The sequence below is a fragment of the Pangasianodon hypophthalmus genome, chromosome 8 (genome assembly GCF_027358585.1).
Source record: "Pangasianodon hypophthalmus isolate fPanHyp1 chromosome 8, fPanHyp1.pri, whole genome shotgun sequence".
NCBI classification, from domain to species: Eukaryota; Metazoa; Chordata; class Actinopteri; order Siluriformes; family Pangasiidae; genus Pangasianodon; species Pangasianodon hypophthalmus.
The window spans coordinates 27,998,405-28,019,921 of record NC_069717.1 but is presented as its reverse complement, the minus strand read 5'-3'; the positions used below and the strand labels follow the sequence as shown (position 1 = coordinate 28,019,921).

Here is a 21,517-nt window from a genome sequence, read left to right as displayed (position 1 = left end):
TGTACTGATACCACACGCACAGTCATTAGGAAAACTACATAACTACAGGAAACTACTGGGATGTTTTTGGAAATGAGTGGTGAAATTAATCACATTCGGCTCCTGTTCTGTCAGTGGAAAGTTCAAGAACGAAAAAGCCAAATTGCCTCACTCGTACATTTATATCACAACAGCATAATATTAAAATATTTCATAAATGCATCAAGTCAAAATTTCCTAATTAAAGCAAGTAAAGAGGATCTAGGATAACATTATAACATTTTATTAAATGAAACCTTCACAATGCAATAAAAAGAGAAAAACCTCATTTACTCTTAATGTGCTGAAATCATATTATGCAATCATATGGATTGCATAAAACTAGCTTCCTTATTCCAGTAAAAAAGCACTATGCAAACTTTTCTGTTCTCAACAGTTGAAAGAAAAAAAACTAATCTGTGTGTCTGGTTTCACTTCATGGCTAATCATGTGCTTATTTTTTATACACTGACTTTCTGCCAACTCCGGATTAATTTTACACCGTGTGTTTTGCCTCAGCACCAGACCGTTTATAAACAGAAAGGCCTAAATGGCAAAAAATAATGCATTTAGTTAAACTGAGTAACTTTAAAAAATGCTGGGAAAAGTCACAAATACTTAAGCATAAAAAACTTTACCAAAAAGTTGCATGTAATAGGACATAAAGTTACAAAAATATGAAATGCTTTCCGTAGAATAGACAAGCGCCAGTGCGATGTTTTTAATAGGGGTGCACTAATAACACTAATATTTTACAGAGTAATATCAATACCAATAATGAGTAGCCTACATAGTTTTAATAAATCAGGGGCATCATGATACATTTTATGTTGATTTTTCTGTGTTTTGCTAGCAATGAACTCCTCATGCTGCATTTTATGTTTAGCATAAATGTTTAATAAGAGTGTGAGGACGGCTGACCTGAGCTTGCTGAGCAGTATAAGTAAGCGTGGTCATTAAAAAATGAGTGTGTCTCAGAGCTCAGTGCTCGCAGAACTGAAGTGCTCTCGACAGTTTCTCCTGCACTAGAGCTGTATCGATTTAGTCGACATAATCGATGATGTCTATTATGAAAAATGATCAGTGTGGATTTTTATTTTTGAATGTTGCTCCCAGGCCTCTATTCCTGGCTAGAATGTAATACCATAGTGAAGCCACTGCTGATGCTACTGCACCACACAGTGCTGTGTGCAAAACTGTTTTCAGGCCCAATACTCTTTTAAAGTACACAAATCACTTGCAGCATGCAGACTTTCTTGCTTAGATAACAAGAAGCTAAAAGGACCTGTTAGACAGAATGCGGAAAAAAGTTTGTGTGAACTTTAATAGGAATTCTTTACCTTTAAAAGCATGACTGATCATAAACAATAAGGTGAGTCATGCTTTCTTCTTTCCACGCAAACCTGCAAACAGAGATTACAGGGAACACAAACACGTAAATCTCAACGTAATCAAAATCGAACTTGTTCCAGAGTGACGCCATTATTTTAAAAGCTGTTCAACTGGTTAATAACATTATTTTTCCATTCCAGTGTTCCAGATTTCAAGAACGTAAAGCCTGAACCTAAACATTTTCCCAAGAAGAATAAAATCTGGCTACGGAAAGATATGACATTAGATAGCTATAATAATCCAGGTAGAAATTTTTCGTTCTTACGATTCTGTACTCATACTGCAAAGTAGAAAGACGGTATGAAAATGTTAAAAATAAACATGTTTCGGGTTAAATGCAGTGTTTGGTTTTATTTGTATATACCCCAGGTTTCCAAGAAGCAGAGTACGCCATCATATAAATGTAAAGAACGTTATTAAGCAACTTTTTATTGTGTTTTAACTGGTTTCTCATTAAATAGTGGAGGCGTAAACGCTGGAGCAGAAACCTTTCTGTTCAGAACGAACCAAAATGAAAAAATCATTTCTAATCGCTACCTGCAAAACCACTGAATAAATCATCTGTCACAGACTGTTTAACTTTAGCCTGTTTAGTTTCGGACCGTTGCACTTAATGATGATGATGATGATGATGATGACGTCTATGTGATTTATGGTAGGTTCAGTAAAGAGGTAGAGAGAACGATCCTTTCATATTTTATGTTTAAAACAAATTCCTTCTCCAATTTCTTCTTGGTAGTTTACATTGGTGCTTGATTAATCGATTATGTGTGGATTGATTCACATGAATAAACAGCTATTGAAATGTTGTTTTTGTAGCATTGTACTCACGCTCGCTTCACTGCTCAACTTTCACGAATACCTTTGTGTGAGCGCAATTCACGGCACCTTGTGCTCAAATTTAATCGCGCTCTCTGATACTGCGGCTGCCTTCAGGCCCTCTATTATACACAAGGTCACTATAAGATCTTTTATCCGCTTACTTGTATTTCAGGAAGATGCTGCACTTCCTCCTCTAGATATTTTCATGCCCTTTGCTGCGATTGCGATCATTTCTTGTGAAATACGTCCAGGATGCTGTCACTTCATTCATATGTTCTTAAGTAAGAAAAATATGCACTAGTCACATAATATGACCTGGGAATTTTATTACAAGTGTGAGTAAATGAGCATGGAGGCAATGAGCGTCCCAGTGGAATTCCTTCAGAAAGCTCAGACTTCTTATGCAAACAAATTTGAGAAACAAGCTTTTCTAGTTATTCATCGTCATATTATAAACAAAAATCCTTCCTTCATTTACAGCAGATAAGGACTTTTTGAAATGAGGATATAGCCTTTCGCCTGTGGTTATACATTCTACCCTATTACAGTGTATTACTGTTATTATTACAAGTTATTCTTCCCTGACTCATAACAGTGAATCATTACTAGTGTAACTGCTACGCGAATAACATTTGAAAAACTTGATCAATTTACAATAACTATACCAGCGTTGATGATGAAGCCATGGGTTAATAAGTAAAAAATGAAACATTCATCAGGAGTTAAGCTTAGGATTAGGTAAAATGGAAGATGATGGACATTTCTTGATTGTAAAGTGAAGGCAGATGTGGCATCAAATAGCTTTAAGAGACGACATCAAAGCTTTGGCGCTCAAATAGAAAAATAGTGAGCAAGTTATTCACGGAGGACGTGAGGCAATGACAGGATGACGGTAAGAAAGATCTGAAGAACAAAAATACTTTCTAAATGGTTCTGTTAGTGTTAGAAAAGTTCTCAAGTGGTGTTTTGTGATCTGCTGCCAAGACTGGTTAGAACAGTAAAACGTTTGGGACTTGCATCACTTCTCGTCGAGAAAATGATGCAGCTGGCTGACTTATTTTGCTTTCTGTACCTTTGGGGAATGATCACAAAGCTTTTTGGCATTGCTATTTGCTGCAGTGCAGTTGCAACATAACAGTAACGAGTTTGGCGTTTCTGGAGTAACGGCTCATACACAGTAGACGATCTATCGCTCTATCATCCAAGACTAATAGTAACCTGATTGTTAATTAACATGGAAAAATAAACATGTAAGTGTTGATACGTGAAGTTTTCTGTAAGGAGACATTTATTTAAGGTCTATGGAAGGAGTCTCCAGTGTCTCCAGCGCTAAAGCTGTGTGTTTAAGATTTCCGACATCTTCAGGACAGATGTTCAATTTGCGGTTTTTCGGTAATATGACGAGATGCGTTTTTTTTTCAAGTGAAAAAGAAAAAAGGAGTGGCTGTGAGAGAACGACTGTTTATAGCTTTATAATTAGTTATGTGTACTGGTTACCTGGCTGTAAATCATTGTCTAAGTCGGGGAGTTTCATTTCGATACAATGTTGGCTTCGGTGTGCATCATAGCAAATGTAAAAGTGCTTATTTGCTATAATATTATAACCAGTTTTTACTACCGAATAACATTGTCAATCAAATATTACTAACATATCTGAACGGGATTCATTAATTACCTACCTAGCTATAAAAAAGTCATACATTTTGGTTTATATAAAGTACTAATCCAGGTGATGTTTTGTTAGTGAGACTAGTATATTATGGCATTATCATCTTCAGCAAGTGCTTTGTTTTGATCAGGGTGATGGTGGATCTGGAGCTGTTCCCAGGAGAAATGAGTGTGAGATAGAAATATGCAATGGTTGGGATACCAAACCCACACACACACACACACACACACACACACATTCCATTCAGACAATTATCTACTGGCATGTATTGCTGGGAGGAAACTGTAAATATGGGAAGAAAACGCACAAGAGAAAGAATGTTAAAGACAATAACCCAAGGTCAGGATTGATCCGGGGTTTCGGGAGCTGTGAGGTGTGATGCTATGCTCTATGCCAAAAAGCCTCCCAAATCACAGCTTGTGAAATCAAATTTTGTGTTTGGACACGTTCAGGTCACAATTAGCATGAATATGAGCATTTATTCAGCTTCCAGTGTAAGCCAATATTATAATGCAGGCTGCAAATCAGCTCACTTAAGACTGACATATTGCTATCAAATCCTTATCTGTCTGATGAGGCTAATTAAAGACTACTCTTTCCATGCCTTATCAATTGTTCTTTGTCCTGTGTGAAAGCAGAGGCACAAAAAAAATCTTTACAGTAAAGACTTATCATGGAAGCAATGAAAGCCTTAACTCATAGTTTAGATTAACTATTTATATTATCCAAAGCGGCTTGAATATGAATCCAAACCCATTACCCACCTGAATCATTTATTGGGTTAAAAGTCTAGCTCGATGTCTCACAATCTTACAATCCTAACATCAACAGAGACAATCCTAACACAGATCATTTAGCCCTTCCATGCGGAGTGGCCACACTTCAGGTTTCTGATTTCTCTTGCTCTCTAGACTATTTTCCATTCTCAAAGTCTTTGTTATATATCTTAACTAACATTCTACACAAAAGCTTAACTTCAGTAAAAAAAAAAAATGTTTCAAAATCCAATGAACACCTTAGCTAACTTTTTATTATTATTTTTATTATTATTACTCAAGATAGATATATCAAAAATACCAGTCCAAAACTGTTGCACATGTCAAGAATAATGCAATATTTTGTTCACAAATGATCTAATTCTGGTCATCAGCATTTAATATTTTAGACCGGAATGTTATTTTTTACTTATAAACACACTGGAAGATTTTTTTTTAATTCCAGGTATAATGTTTTATCTTTTTTTTTTCCTACACATGGACAATCCATTTACATTTTAATACAAGTGATATTTAGCACGTGAAATTCATATCACATGCAATTTTAACTAATAAAAATATCTAAAGTATATGTCTCATCATTGGTCTGTTACCTAATGTGCGCACCTGTTCTGTGTTCATGCCTATAATTAGTTTGTCTTTGTCTATAAGCAGCCTTTACTTTGTAGCTAAACATTTCAAGAAGAAAATAAAGACATTAACCAGACTTGAATATCTTTTATGTGAGGAGAGAACACCACATCACTTATAATACATTAATGATCATATACGTACTTGTTGTTTTCCCTTATTTATCATTAATATGCTTAACTAGCTAACTTACTTCCTTTATATTATTACATTATGTTAGCTACCACTTTTTAGTTAGATTTCAGCTAAACTAAAACATGGGACTGGGCCACACACTGGAGTTTGCTAATGAATTCATGATTTGTCCACCACTGAAAAGATTTGCATTTGTTATGGAATGAAATCAGAGTCAATTCTCAATCAGAGAATTTTTCACTCCTTGAATTTTATTTTTATTAATTTATTATGGTAATTTTATTAATTGAATCTTTTAACCTAAATTTTCAAGGCCTGAATTTCTGATAGTTTCTGTATTTCAGAATCGATATTATATTCAACTTAATTTCTTAAGATTCACATTTCTGTTTTTTTTTTTTTTTTCCAAAAGGTTTTTTTGGCACCTTTTTGTTGGTAAGTGAAAAAAGACTAATATGAATGAGAACTTTTTAGCGAAAGTGGACCTGGACTCGCTTAACTTGTAGTTATGTCTGAGGGCTGAATACTGATGTGTTCAATTTCGCTATTAAATCCTCTAAATCACTGTTCTGAATACGGCCCTTATTTATTAAATTACATGATGGCGAAGATGATTACTAATATCAGCTTCTATTCTAATAGTTATTATAGCTGATATTTAGTAAATCTATAGTTATAAGATTGGTCATGCTGGGTTTATTGATTATTTCTCAGTGGTAGTTTTTCATTTTTCTAATCTAAACCTTAAAACAAGGGTAAATTATATTAACTAACTCCAAGGAATGTGCTGTTTATATGATAGAAAATGTTTTGATTCAATGTTTTAATACAGTGTGTAGGTGGTTTATGCTCAAATAAATGAATAAATAAGTATGTTGCAACATATTTGCCTGAATTATCTGGATTATAATGTGTACCAGCATTAGGGTCAGTGGATTTTTTTTAATACCAAAAGGGATACCTGACTGCAAAACCAGCTAAAACTAGCCAAATGTGTAAATAGATTAAATTACTTAAAAAAAAAACAAAAAAAACTCCAGTATGACATCAATTCCTGCATGAAAGAACAATAACAAGCACGAACAGACAAACTATGCAGGACATGCCTTGCGCGTGTCTAACCAGGACATAGATTAAAGGAATTTACGTAGAAGGAATGATTCACAAGACCAGTTTTGTCAGAAAAAAAATATCATTTTTGCTTTTTTATTTAAAAGAGAGCATACAACCTTTTCTGCTTAATGTTAACTTCAATCAAAATAAAAGTATATGCACAGAGATTCAAAAAAAAGGATAATAAATGTCCGTGTTTTTATACATTCCGACATCTAAACAGTATTGCAAATTTCTCTCAGTACAGTTTGAGACAAAAAAGAAAAAAAAACGAACAACAAAATAAAACAAAAACCATACGATCATTTTCAAACACACAAGCACGGGTAAGATGATATAAACAGTGAGAGAATTATGGAAAAGAAACTTGCATAAATACACAGTAACACAAAGAGAAAAACTTGTAAAGCTCTATTATATAAAGACCTTATATACTCTGTATATATATATATATATATATATATATATATATATATATATATATATATATATAAAATGCATATATTATCACATATTTTACAGCGAGTAAGTTGTTCACATGACCGCAGGAGGCTGGATTAATTGTAGCTAAAAATGCAGAGTTTATTTGAATGTGGCTCAGGAAGAAAAAAATAACTGTGTACTCTTTGTGCCTGTTTGCTGAGTAGACAGTATATATACTGCATGTATATATGTAGATATGGATTGCTGCAGCCTGTTAAACCAGCTGAACGTAGCCTAGCTTGTAATGTACATGTCCGCTCCGGTCGAGTTTACGAACTACTAAAAGATCAACGCTTGCACCAAGTGGCATAGATACAACCTAGCCTTACATTATAACTTCAAACATACATACACCTAGAGGTGGGGTACTGAAAATTGGTAACCAAAAGTTACCAATGTTAAAAAAAAACCGTAAATGTGTGCAGAGTAAAACCAAGATACAACATTAAAAAATACAAATACGATAGAAAACAGATGGATAAATACTGATTTTGTTCATTTATCTATGGTTAAAATAAATATCATTTTGAAATTGAAATACTACAAAAAAAAGTTTCTGTTTTTCGGTGAGGAAATATCAGCAGGAAGGTTAAGAGTTTTCCATACAGCATTCTGATTTCTGAAAGAGAAAGTTAGCTACTAAGTGTGTCAATGCTGAAAATGTTTGAATTCCACAGCTAGCAACTAAACTAGCATTTAACATCTAGCTAGCTGTCTAGTGAAATACATGGTGGCATAAATCATATGATAACTTTACGCAAAAAATTCTTGACTGCGCTAATTTTTAGCTCCCCTCAACCTACAGATGATTAGGATCGACTTTTCGCTCCGAGCGAACTTGTGTTCAGCTGGTGCAACAGGCTGCAGGTCCGGGTTTTCACCGTACACCGCTTCCTGTGTTAGCGCCTTTTCCAGGCCGTCCCATTTAGCGGTTTCTCACACAGGTAGCTTTGTTGTGAAAGTCCGATTAACGTACCAGGACTTTTTTTTCCCTTAATATGTCCTGGATCTCAAATGGCACTTGTTCACTTTAGCACCATGTTTGGTTTAGTTTTTGTAATCTTAGTGTTGCTGTAGTTAATTACAGAGCAATAGTTAATGCTGAACGCTTGTAATTCACTTTATAAACAGCTGTTTTTTGGTACAATCACCGCCGCTATGAGCATGCTAAATTTATGCTAGCATACCAGTAGGGTTATAATATGTTAGCGCAAGTTAATGGTAGTGTACCTTCAGTGTATCTTCTGGAGCATCACGCCTACCATAAAAACCAAAATTAGGCATGAGACAATATTATAAAATCATTACAATATGCTTCACTAATAATAACAGCACCTGCTATTGGCCGAGAACAGAAAAAGGTAAAGAAAAATACAGTACAGTTGTATTACACTCATCCAATCACACTCTGCAATGTTAGCTTTGTTAGTTAGCTTTGATTAGTTTAGTGTATATGGATGGTGTGTTAGATGTCCTTGCTCTGCTAAAGAGCTCATAGATCCCTCAGTTTGGAAACAAATTGGAAAGTGAGAAAGTTTTTCGTCCACGGTTGTCCACTTCTGTCGATGAGTTTGGCGTTATCGCTCTGCACCTTGACTCTGTCCCCCTTACTGAAAACATGGATGACCTCAGAGTATACGGATTTCAACCAGGTGCTCTTCTTGTAAACGGTCTCATAGACGGACAGAATGGTCATCGGATCGTTGTAACTGTCAGAGTACATGACAATGTTGTGAGCCAGATGGCTCTGCTCTTCCTTGGGGTTCTCTTCCCCGTACGTTATCTGCAGGCCGAGTCTGTACTTGCCATCTTGAGGTATGACCAGAGACTCGCAGGGGCCTTCCAAGCAGAAGTCGTTCATGTGCTTATGATGAGCCTGCCATGTCAGGATGGGGTTCATTGAATTAGGGTGAACTGTACAAGGAACAAATAGAGTATATTAAAGCATATGCTTGTAATTTGAAAGTGATATATACAGATATGGAAAAGACACAAAATGTGTTTATTAAGGTATACATCAATACCATTTTCAGGCTTGAGTATAAGGACAGGAATTTTAGTACTCATCAATACTGACACCTGATAGCTGATATCAATAGCCTACTTAGTACTAATCGATCAGCTTTGAGCTCTGTGTGCGTTTTCCCAGTTTAAAGAACAGCCATGAAGAGTGCACACAATGCGTACTCACGCACTTCTTTATAACACTAGCGAGCTGACTTTAAACCGAAGTGAATTAGCTAGCTACATTAGCTACTTTGGATCAAGTAGTGGTGTAGAGGAGAGAGTGTGTAAGTAAAGTGCGTATTTGTTTTCATTGCATTAGAATCCCTTGACTCTTAGCCGCTGACTGTCAAGAACAACATACTGGGTTGTAATTTTTCACTCATCTACAGACAACTTTTCTCACCTAGCCTGCGTAGGAATTGTAGCAGAGTTCGCAGTCTGCTCCGATTTGATCGTCTTTGTTAATCGCGAAATACGTGCAGATCGCTGCCATTCTGTGTCATCTGTTTATCGGCACGCGAACATACACTAGGCTTGTCACGTAGTATCACCTCGTATTGGATCTTGGTATAGGAGGATTTTTTTTTTTTTTTTATGAGTATGACTAAATGCACGGTATCGGACCTGTTCTTGATAGCAATATCGTCACTATTGTTACTCAGTTTCAGTGAATGTGAATAAGCGTTTCGAATCGATAACCTTAAAAATCATCCACTACCCCTACGTGCAATACTCATTTTCTCTCTGTCGCAGTTCAGTGTTTACACTAAGTTAATCATCAGCCACAAACCTTTCACTTCTGTCAGTGGTAAACCGATTTCATCAGCAGCTCAATCAGCTGTGTAAGGACTCTTAAGCAAGTGTTTCCCCCGAAAGTGTCAGTCCCTCGATGACTCAAACGCACGTTTACTAGTTCTCACTTCTCCTGTCATGTTTCTGCTCTCATTCAAGACTGGAACTGTGACCTTCCAGGAAACAGCTTCTAATTTCTCCTTCCTGACACTTGGGAACTATGAAAACCAACAAGGCTTGAGGATGTCACGTTCGCATCCAGAATATCATTTAGATACGAAATGCTGGTTTCCTGCAACTAGCGATCTCGATTTCCAAATCCAAAGGAAAGGATACAGAAGGGTCTTAAAGGGTAAAAGTTTGGGTTTCAGCAATATATTTATTCTGCTAAGCTAAAAAAAATGTACTTCATGCTGCTTTATTAGCTACTATGAATGAATGAATGAATGAATGACAACAGAGAGCTTATTAGACTTTGCATGGTTCTCATGCCCTCATTCTTGCTTAAATACCTGCACAATTATGTGTACTAAGCAACAGTAAGAAAACAGAAACTGATATATGACCACTGCTTAATAATAATAATCAGCTCTTCGTCACAACCACGTGAATTCACAGGTCATAGTTCATCGAGATAGCAAGTCTTTCACATCCCTTCAGTCAATCTGTACTAGTCTGACAAGGTGATAAAAGTTTAACAGATAATCAGAGCTCATGTTTGATGTACTTGTGTGGTTTTAAGGCGTTAGGACAACGTCTTCCAACAGGACGTGGAATTTTATGTTCATGTCTAACAGTAAGAAGTGTTTATTTACTGCTCAGGGAAGCCATGGGAGGTGTCTGATCATCTACTTTGTGAGCTTCTGCGTTGCCGGGTTGGAATGTGGCACATGTTTCTAGAAAGAGAAAAAAAAAAAAGAAGGTTATAACAGTTCTGCCAGCATAAATCACAGCTCTGTTTGCTTTTTTTGACACAGGCAAATATAAGTCAGTATTACTGCTGCCAAGACGTTTACATCATACTGAACGGTATTGAGAATTACCATTTGCCTTTTCCTTGTTTTTGGTATTCTGTAAAAAGAACAGAAAATTAACAGATTAGTGACTGAACATGGAAGCAGATAAGACTTCAATTTAAAACCTATTTGTCAGCTGTCTAAGTTTATCTGCTTGCCAGACACCTTCATCCAAAGCAAACTGCATGTGAAACAGAAGCCAATCCAAATGTAACCCAGAGGGGCCAAGCGTCGAAAATCTTGCTCAAGTGCTTTCTGGCTCTCTAACAATGTTTGAATTTTATCTCACAACCTTCCAGTTGTCCTCTGTTAGCTTTTATCCAGCCTTTTAACTGTCATGCCTCATATACGGATTTAACACTTCATGTAAACAGATACGTGGGATTTATTCACAAGATAAGAAGTGCTCCATGTGTGATATAGTGTGTATGATTTGATCAAAATGCAGGGGAAAAAAAATCACATTACAGGCATAACGTGTACAGACATCTTTCCAGGAGCAGACTCATGTGCTCAAATGTGCAGATTCAGATTTGTCTGTCAGTAACATCTGGTCAATTGAGTGTAAACAGATTTATCTGATACAACTCAATTAAAAACAAAGCTTGCAGATGTAAAAGATAGTGTATGGTAAGATAATAAAGGTCTTTCTGACTGTGACGGAAACATTCTCTAGTAATGAGTCTGTCCATTCTTTGCTCTTCCTCCTCTTCTTGCCCTTCTTCACATCAGGTCTGGAGACCAGAACTTTGCTACTTTGACACTTTTCCTCCCCAAAACTATTTTTCTGTGGAGTTTACATTATGTTTTTGATTGTTGAATTGTTTCAAGATGCTCACACTCAACCTACTGGAATATTTCTAGTTTTAATTTACTGTGCATGAGAGAAAGAGAGAAAGTCACAGAGAAACAGACAGAGAGAGAGATCGAGGTAGAGAGACAGAGAGGTAGAGCGAGAGAGAGACAGAGAGGTAGAGAGAGAGAGACAGAGACAGAGAGGTAGAGAGAGAGAGACAGAGACAGAGAGGTAGAGAGACAGAGACAGAGACAGAGAGGTAGAGAGAGACAGACAGAGACAGAGAGGGAGAGAGAGAGAGAGAGAGACAGAGAGGTAGAGAGAGAGAGACAGAGAGGTAGAGAGAGAGAGACAGAGACAGAGACAGAGAGGTAGAGAGAGACAGACAGACAGAGAGAGACAGAGAGGTAGAGAAAGATGGAGATAGAGAGAGACAGATAGATGGGGATAGAGAGAGAGACATAGGTAAAGAGAGAGAGAGAGAGTTGGAGAGAGGGATAGATAGTGAGAGACAGAGAGGTAAAGAGATGGAGATATAGAGAGACAGATAGATAGAGACAGAGGTAAAGAGAGAGAGGAGAGTTAGAGAGAGGGAGAGATAGAGAGAGACAGATAGATGGAGATAAAGAGAGACACAGGTACAGAGAGAGAGAGAGTTGGAGAGAGGGAAAGATAGAGAGAGACAGAGAGGTAAAGAGAGATGGAGATATAGAGAGGCAGATAGATAGAGATAGAGAGAGACAGAGGTAAAGAGACAGACAGAGAGTTGGAGAGAGGGAGAGAGAGATTGTTTGATCACTTGGCACAGGAAATATTTCTACAGCTTCCATTTTTAACTAAATCCACACCTGATAGTTTTTTAACTACTGAACAGAGTCTCAGAGAGAGAAAGCCGGTCGAGCGTTTAAAACCCCGCCGCTGTAAAACACACGTCATAATATCACGTTTGTAGCTCCTTGGAAATACTTCCACAACACAATAATCAGAAGACATCCGGATTCACAGAAAAAGAAGCTGCGGATGAGAGGATGAGAGGATGAGAGAGATTTCTCATCGTAATACGGACGTTTGATTGCAGTCCCACGTGAACTGGAAACGTGTCGAGTCAAATATTTGATGCTGAGATAAAATGAACACTTTTTCTTTTTCAAAAACATAAACACTAACAGAGTGACACATTTGCGCAGCAGCTTTTGGTGCATGTGTTTAACCCTGAGAATAAAACCGATTACCAAACGTAATGAAATATCAATCAAGACTAACAAGACTTTTTCTAATAATAATAATAATAATAATAATAATAATAATAATAATTCTCTCTTACATTACCTCCATGCCTTATTTACTCTCACACCTGAGAAGTGGTTTTATTTGTCTAGTGAGCTAAAAAGTAACATTTCTGCTGCATTCTTTTCTAATTTAATACAAAAATGATATTATTAGAAATGATATTATCAGCATAAGGGCAAACCTGAGTGAAAGTGAGTCGAATGTTAGATATTTCCACGAAGCACAGAGGTTCTTAGTATTCGGTACGTCCCACTTTTGCACTTTTGCTTTAATGACAGCGTGCACTCGAGCTGGCTCGGACGCAAGTTTGTGTAAAACCTGACAATCTGTGTTAGATCAGATCCATCGGAATGTCGCGTGACTCAGAGATAACACTCGAGGAACATCTGGGGTCAATATCAAAAGCATGGTGCAGAAAGTTATTTATTATTATTATTATTATTATTTACATTAAAATAAATATCAGATTAAAGCTTGTTAATGTGCAGGCTCAGACTTTTGGAGCTCACTGTAAATGTCTTGGTTATAATATCATTTCAGATCTTCTTTTCTCACATCTCAAGTCTCATGAACATGCTCCAGAGATGACTGTTAATCAACTGTTAATGATGTCAACAAGCAAAGAAAGAAAGAAAGAAAGAAAGGAAGAAAGGAAGGATGGAAGGATGGAAGGAGGGAAGGGAGGTAAAGCAGGTAAAGCAGAAGACTCCCACCTTGCTTGCATGGTCCTGTTGGATGTACAGGATGACACAGAAGGCCACGCAGGTGATCAGGAGGATGAAAATGACGATGCGGCTGATGCACATCTCGCGCCGGAGCGCGCGCTTGTTGCGCACAATCGCGTCCGATTCCACAAGTATCGTGTAAGCCTCGCGCACCTCGCGACCGTCCGCGCGCTCTTCTTTCACTTCCATGCTCGGTGGGTAGATATCCAGCTCACCAAGGCTCACCAAGGCTCACATCCTCTCCTCACACACCACTATTTATAACAGTGTGTGCGTGGTTTTTTTTTTTTTTTCGACGCCCCAAAACAAATTCGACTCGATTACCCTTTCTCTCTCTCTCTCTCTCTCTCTCTCTCTCGAGACTCAGTCTCTTGGACACGCGCGATTTTAATTGCTCTGCGCTTCCTGCTCAGCCCACTACACCTCCACACACACACACACGCACACACACACACACACACACATGCACGGTACTGACTGAATATGACACGCTCCTAAATAACTCCTGGCTACCTGCCAGATTTTTTTTTTGTCCTTCTCCGGGGGAAATGAGAGACCGGATCAGTCAGAAAGCTCTAGAGTGAACTACATGACTCAGCGGTGATGCAACCACGAGGAACCATTAAAAAAAAAAAAAAAGATCATGCAACAGCTTCAGTTAATGTTCACATAAAGCATCAGAAGGGGGAGGGGGAGGGGGATTAAGGGGGGGGTGGGGGGGTTGTTGGGGGGGGGGGGGGGGGTGTCATCTCAGTGTCTGGTATTTCAGAAAGTCTCTAGACTTTACACAGTGTTTTGTTGTTTTTTTTTCCCTTTAACCATCTTCACCTGTCCAGGTTCGGTGCGCCTCGTGCTCTTGGCCGACAGGAGCGGAAGCCGATGTGGTCTTCTGCTGTTGTAGCTCGTCCGCTGCAAGGTTCTTTGCGTTCTGAGATGCTTTTCTGCTCACCACGGATGTAAAGAGTGGTTATTTGAGTTACCGTAGCCTTCCTGTCAGCTCAAACAGGTCTGGCCAGGTCTCTCCTCTGACCTCTCTCTCTCATATTGCAAAACTGCCACCCACTGGACGTTTTTTTTTTTTCTTTTTTTCTAGAGACAGCAATCATGCCACGCTCAACATCACTGAGATCCAGACAAGGATTATAATAAGGGCTAGGTCTGGGGCCTGAGCTCAGAGGGGGCCCCTGTTTGCCTGTGGTTCATGTTAGCTCTGCGTGATTGACAGGTAAGAAGTAGTGATATTGAAATGACCTCTAGTACACTACTACTGAGCATTTTATTCACTAGCACTGTTAGTAATAGCAGAAGATGATATCTCATTTATTTGATGGGCGGTTAAATATGAAATCATCATGATGACTTCCTAGACCTTTTTGAACATCATCACAGTGCAGCTCCTGTGCAAAACCATGCTGTACATACAGCTGAACAGTTTCTGGTAGACATTTTTCCTATAAACATCATATTATAGGCCTGCTGTAGTTTCAGAGCCTAGGTAACTGGTTTGAAGTGGTAGAACAGATAGTAATATGTTTAAAAAAAAATAATAATAGCTAGTTTACGCCCTTCAAGAGCTCACAAAAATGCTGATGTGGCCCTGCTTTTAATGCACTTTTATAACCAGTGCTTGTGATGCTGTAAATGTAAACAGTGTTGCTCTGAATTCATATTTGTTTTTAATAGACGTGTTTTCACAATTCCATGTTACGAAAGCTAAAGTGTAGGTTGCAGTGTTTCGAAACTTCTAAACAATATTAGCAAATACAGCACGCAATCACTGCACCCTTAATACTGATCTAGCATCGTTCGAATGCCATAGTCTATCCAAGTACTCTTGCTGACCATAATTAGCTACAATTCACCTGTCTTTTAATGGCTGCTTTCAGCATGACAACATGTTACACCTATGATGGTCAGATCAGTTGAACCCATGCTTCAACCCATGATTGCAATGATCTGACTCAGGTAAGGTTTCATTTTGGTAGAGAGATAATTAAAATCTTACATATATTGATTTGAATGAATGAATGAATGAATGAATGAATGAACCACCTTTCACATTTGTCACAAAAGAAAATCTGGCCTCCTGACAAAAATATGAAAAACTTCAATTTTTTAGTAGATCAGTAAAAACCTAAAATCTACAGGTATTACCTGCTATAATTTGTTGGTTAATTAGGTACACCTTCCAGAAACTGAAACCTAAAGCCCTAAAGGGCAAGATGATGACACTGTGTACTGAAAACGATCATCTTTAATTTGCAGCGAAACAGTTACAGTATGCCTGATACAAGCCTGGTAATGTGTAAGATATTACCGTATCTGGCATAAAAAAAAAAAAAAAAAAACCCATGTTTCTCAATATGCGCTTGAGTACTTTCGCATGTCCTTGTTTTCTCACTTGACATCATCTTTTAATTTGCACCATATTAAGGAACACAATGGGGAAAAAAACACCATGGAAAGTCTTAGCAAATGAAATGTCTTGAGTAAAGGAACTGATCTAATATTTCTCACGGTGACATAATGTAATACCATTAAGATTATTTCTAGATATATTTACTAATTTCAAGCATAAAAATGTCTTAGACGTGTCAGTTGATGAATCCATCATTTATTGTGACGTCAACGTGACGGTGAAGGACTGAAACTCGGGTTCAAATCATCACCTATCTTTTGTACCTGATGAAGTCATACCCTGAGGAAAGAAGCAAAATTGGCTTTGCTCTCTGAGCGGGAGAGATGGTATTACTCACTCTCCTGTCAATCACAGGAACACTAGCCAATCATGGGCATCACTGAGTTCGTGTATGTGGAAGAGGGCGGATAGCACTTTCCTTTGAGTGTGTTAGAAAGATGATAAAAGATGTTGAACGGCTTCACGTGTCTCGGATGAAACACGTGAAAGCCTCACCCTCCCTGGTTAGTAGCTGTCATATGATTGGGGAGAGCTGACTAGTGGATGACCACATTGAGGGGAAAAATGGGGAAGAATAATTTTTAAAATATTATATTTATTGACACGAACAACACATAATATGAATTCACAGAGACTATCAGGTATCACGCTCATTTTATTGTCATATGTTTCCAGCATATAGGTATACACTTAGCATAAAGTCTTTATGAAAATTGTGGAGAGACAAAATACAAGACAGCCGCATAAGGAGGAAGTTCACATAAGTGAGAAGAAAAAATATTGCACAAGTTTGGGATTGCATATAGAATGAATAGTGCAAATTGTGCAATTTGATTTAAAAAAAAAAAAACGTGTAGCGCAAATACTGATGCAAAGAGGAAGCTCTTGTTTGACAGAACTATCCCACTCTTAAATAATTTATTAACTGAGACTATAAACTGAAAGCTGAATTATTACTGTTAGATGGTGTAGCTCTTTCTTTTAATGCTGTATTAATAAACTGGCACAGATGTTATCCTGCTCATCTTTATAGACCACTGAATCATCTTCCTCTTCTTCCTGTATGTGGTCTTGCTCCATATCCGAAAAGAAGTTCTGGAAGATGTGAAATAAAGAAAAATAAAATAACAGCTGCACAATTTAAGAGCAAACAGAGGTTGAATCTCCACACTTCAAAAAGCAGCAGCAGGATTGAGCATGCCAAATGACTCATCTGGCATAGTAACCACTGAACCTGGCCTCATACTGGTGGAACATAAAAGGCCATGCTGCCGTTTCTTTGCTTTAACTTTTTTATTTTTTCACGTCCACAAAGTCTTTACATGCATTGGAATGATAATAACACTTACACTAACACTACTACTACTACTACTACTAATAATAATAATAATAATAACAATAATAATAATAATAATAATAATAATAATAATAGTCCTAATTGCAAATAACTATCAAAAGGGGCAGTAAAAAAAAAAACCCAACAAAAATTATTCAATTTATATGCATATTCAATTTGACTTGTTTTACTGTTTCTTTAAACGCAAGTTATCTGAATTCTAATAAAATAAAAATGACAAATCACAGCAGTACTGATGCTGGTATTTTCACTGAGCACTTTGCTTTGATTGCCATCATCAGTCATGAAGTACAGAATGTCCAAAGGTCAGTCCAGAAGTTTACATTCACCTAAGCTAAAGAGATTCAAACTCAAATTTTCACAACTCCACACATTTCTTGTGTTAAGTCAGTTAGTGTATCTGCATTATTTCCATTTCAAAATAATAGCAAAGAGACAGATTTATTTAAACTTTATTTATTATATGTTCAGGATCATTGTCCTGTGGAAGCCCCAGTTGCGTCCAAAATTGTTGTGGTTAATGTCTTTAGGTTTTACTTCAGTATTTCTAGATAATCCTCCATCATCATGAGGCCAACTTTTTTCTGAACTCCCCTACAGCATGATGCTCCCAACCCCATGCTTCACAGTTGCGATGGTGTTCTTCGGATTAAATCGTCACCCTTTTTCCTCCACACAGTGCTGATAATTACGGCCAAACCGTTAAATGTTTGTTTCACCTGACCAGAGAACGCTCCTCTAAAAGGCTGGTGATCACCTACGAACTTCAGTCTGGCCAATCAGAAGCTTATAAAAGTCATTACATCAATTTCTGTAATCTTTCAGACTGTTTAAAGAGACAGTCAGCTTGGTGTATGTAAACTTTTGACCTCCTGGATTTCTGATATAGAGAATAAAATCTGAAACAAGTCTGTTTCTAATCGATTGTGTTAAAATGACCCCTAGTGTGAATGAAGTGTTGTGTTGATTTGTCAAAAGATTCGCATAGGTGTATGTAAACTTTTTTTTTTAGTTTTTTGCCCAAACAGAACTAATGTTGCATGCACTGTAGCAATGAACTGTTAAACGTGCTTGGATTTTAGAGAAACAACCCCTAAGAAGCCAACGGCTGGAAAAGGAAGTGCTTCACTTTGTGCAGAGTGAGCGAACAATTGAGGTTTTTTTTTCTCCAAAGGATTATGTATGAGACTGTACACGCAAAATGCTGTTGTCTGTAGAGCCTGATGTGAAATCTCCAGTGACTCCCTTACCACGTGTGCTCAACCTAACCTTTGGTCTTTCTATGATGAATGCCGCCTCCAGGTCCCGTATCACTACAACCACGCTAGTGAATGCCTTATTCAGCTTCCTGGTGTGTTATCAGTTTGAGCAAGCTTGGGTCAGAATATATATGATGTTGCACAATAACAGGGGGCAGATGGTAACTTTGCACAAACAATCTCATAAGAATGTGAGAATGGAGAGCATAAATATGAGCATTTTGTGTACTTGCTTTGGTTCAATAACCAGCGTAATCCCTTACGAGGCACGTTTGTACAATGCAAAATATATAACTGTAGTCTGATATGACTCTTTATCTGTAACTATATTACTACAGTAAAAGCTAAAGTTAAATTGTTACTTGTAAAAAAAAAAACTGAGCAAGGCAATACTATATTTCTGAGAGCATTTGAGTAACTGCAAAGTACAAACCTAAGTAAGAAAAGCAAAGAAGGTGCTACATTTCATTGTTAAGATGTAACAGATTACTATGCTCATAGAGTTAGCTAAGTAGCCCATTAACACTTATAATCGTTTATTTAACAATTCTGCACTTTTTACCTATTTACATTGTTATAATATTGTCTGTGTGATCAGTTGTAGTAGAGATGCAAGATCTTAAGGCATGGTTTTAGACTCACTCATTTAAAAATATTTCTTTAGGCTTGATGGTTAACCAAGTTACCATGGTGAAGGTAAGAATGTTAAAAAGAATCTTGTACAAGACACTAGGATTCCCAAATGCAAATGTAATTGAACGTGAAATACTACTTTAATACCACATTCGTTGTAGTTAAGCCTTAAGAAATTGTTCTAGAAACAGTTCTAGAGAGTGCTGAGGTGCGGTGGTTGAAAGTGTTCAGGGGGCGGGACAATTTATGTTGCTTCAGTAGACTGATATCATGCCTAGCCTATACAAAAAGCATCAGATGTCTATATAAACATTAAAAAAAATTAAAAGTCTTTGTCAATTCTCAAATCTCAGGCTGTGGCATTAGGTTTAAACAGTATCTTTAATCGAGAACAGTGAGCGTGGAACAGTGTAGCGAGCTTAGAGAGAAACTGACGAGAGCATTTCAGTTCTGCGAGCACTGAGACACTTCCTTTCCCAGCCTTCTCCAAGGTCTACACTTTCCTCTCAAGTCAAGGTGCAAGTCACAGCATTTACTTTTAACATAAACCTAAACAGAGCACTATTATATTTAATAACCTGCACAGGAGAGATTTTGGAGTGACCCCGACATTCCTTCACACCAGTGCCATTCCAGTGAGTTGTAGACTCCCTGCCAAGGTACGCTGAAGCGCTTCTGGTGACTCATGGTGGCTCGGCATCTTACTAACATACTAGTCGTTTGTCATCTGGGTGTAGTATTGCCTAACTAGTAGTAACGTTTACAGTGCAGAACTCTGATGTAATTTTTGCTTCTGTTATCATCATATTTCTGTTATCATCAATACTCTGTTATCATATCGTTGTGAAAGATATTGTTCAAAACATAGTTTATACCCCTCAGAGAGCAGAGGAATTGGTCTATATCCAACTATCTATAGTTTACATCCAAGTCATCGGTCTCATCCAGGACGGCGACGAGTCTGCTTACAGATAAGAGGTTGAGCAGCTGGCTGTCTGGTGCGGTCACAACAACCTGGAGCTGAACACGCTCAAAACTGTGGAGCTGATAGTGGTCTTCAGGAGAAACCCCCCTGCTCTCCCCCTTCTCACCATCATGGACATCACTGTGGCTGCAGTGGAGTCATTCAAGTTCCTGGGCACCACCATCTTTCAGGACCTGAAGTGGGACATTCACATTGACTCCATTGTGAAAAAGGCCCAGCAGAGGTTGTTCTTCCTTCGTCAACTGAAAAAGTTCAACCTGCCACAGGCGCAGATGTGACAGTTTCACTCAGCTGTTATTGAGTCGATTCTGTGCTCTTCTATAACTGCCTGGTTTGGGTCAGCCAGCAAATCAGATCTAAGAAGACTGCAATGGACTGTTAGGACAGCAGAAAGGGTCATTGGTGTGCACCTGCCCAAGCTTCAGGACTTGTACAACTCCAGAGTGAAGGAACAGGCAGCTAACATCATCACAGACCCCTCTCACCCCGGCCACAACCTGTTTGCACTCCTCCCTTCAGGCAGACGTTACAGATCTCTGTGCACTAGAACATCTAGGCATAAAAACAGTTTTTTTCCCCATGCCATCTCCAGCTTAAACAGCTAACACAGGAATCATTACCTGTGTTCTGTCATTCATTTCTGTAATTCATCCTCCATCTCTAATTACTGCCTCTTTCTCAAGTATTATGTTAATACATATGCATACCTCTTTATTTATACAGCTGTATATAGAGTAAATAATGCACATCTGTACATAAATCTTATGTTCTGGATTCATACACATTATTATTATTATTATTTATATTTTTTTATTGTTAAGTCTTACTATTTAAATGTTTTCTGTTCTCATGTCAGATATGTATGTATGTATGTATGTACCAAAGAGCACCTTAAAAAACCACAACAACTTGGCGAATAAAGCTAATTCAGTTTCGGATTCGGATTCTGATCTCCACTCATGATCCTTAGCCATCAGCCCTGGCTATCCAAGCCAAATACAAGAAAGTATTAGTGTTAATAGACATATTAGTGTTAATACACAGAAAAACAATGCGTAACAATACTAATAACAAAGAACAGGTAAGCAAAGGTAAACCAGATTTGTTGTAGAAATGGTGTAGTTGTCTTCATCACAGAATATCATCATACTGATTAATCTTTACGCTCCTAGTCCTGGTGATGATCCACTTTCAGAATCT

The 21,517-nt window shown here is 37.7% G+C and overlaps 1 protein-coding gene and 1 long non-coding RNA gene across 2 annotated transcripts; one reads left to right on the top strand and one right to left on the bottom strand.

Annotated features, from left to right (window-relative positions):
* Nucleotides 1-6,615: 6,615 nt before the first annotated feature.
* Nucleotides 6,616-14,224, bottom strand: LOC113546156 (uncharacterized). The gene is made up of 4 exons (XM_026945919.3): nt 13,653-14,224; nt 10,881-10,908; nt 10,653-10,733; nt 6,616-8,952 (listed from the first exon to the last, which is right to left on the bottom strand). Exons 1-4 carry the CDS (start codon nt 13,851-13,853, stop codon nt 8,531-8,533), a joined length of 732 nt encoding a protein of 243 aa, XP_026801720.1. The 5' UTR covers nt 13,854-14,224; the 3' UTR covers nt 6,616-8,530.
* A 204-nt stretch (nt 14,225-14,428) lies between these two features.
* Nucleotides 14,429-21,255, top strand: LOC128318693 (uncharacterized). The gene is made up of 2 exons (XR_008302150.1): nt 14,429-14,670; nt 14,758-21,255. It is a non-coding gene; the product is annotated as an uncharacterized LOC128318693 (long non-coding RNA).
* The last annotated feature ends 262 nt before the right edge of the window (nt 21,256-21,517 follow it).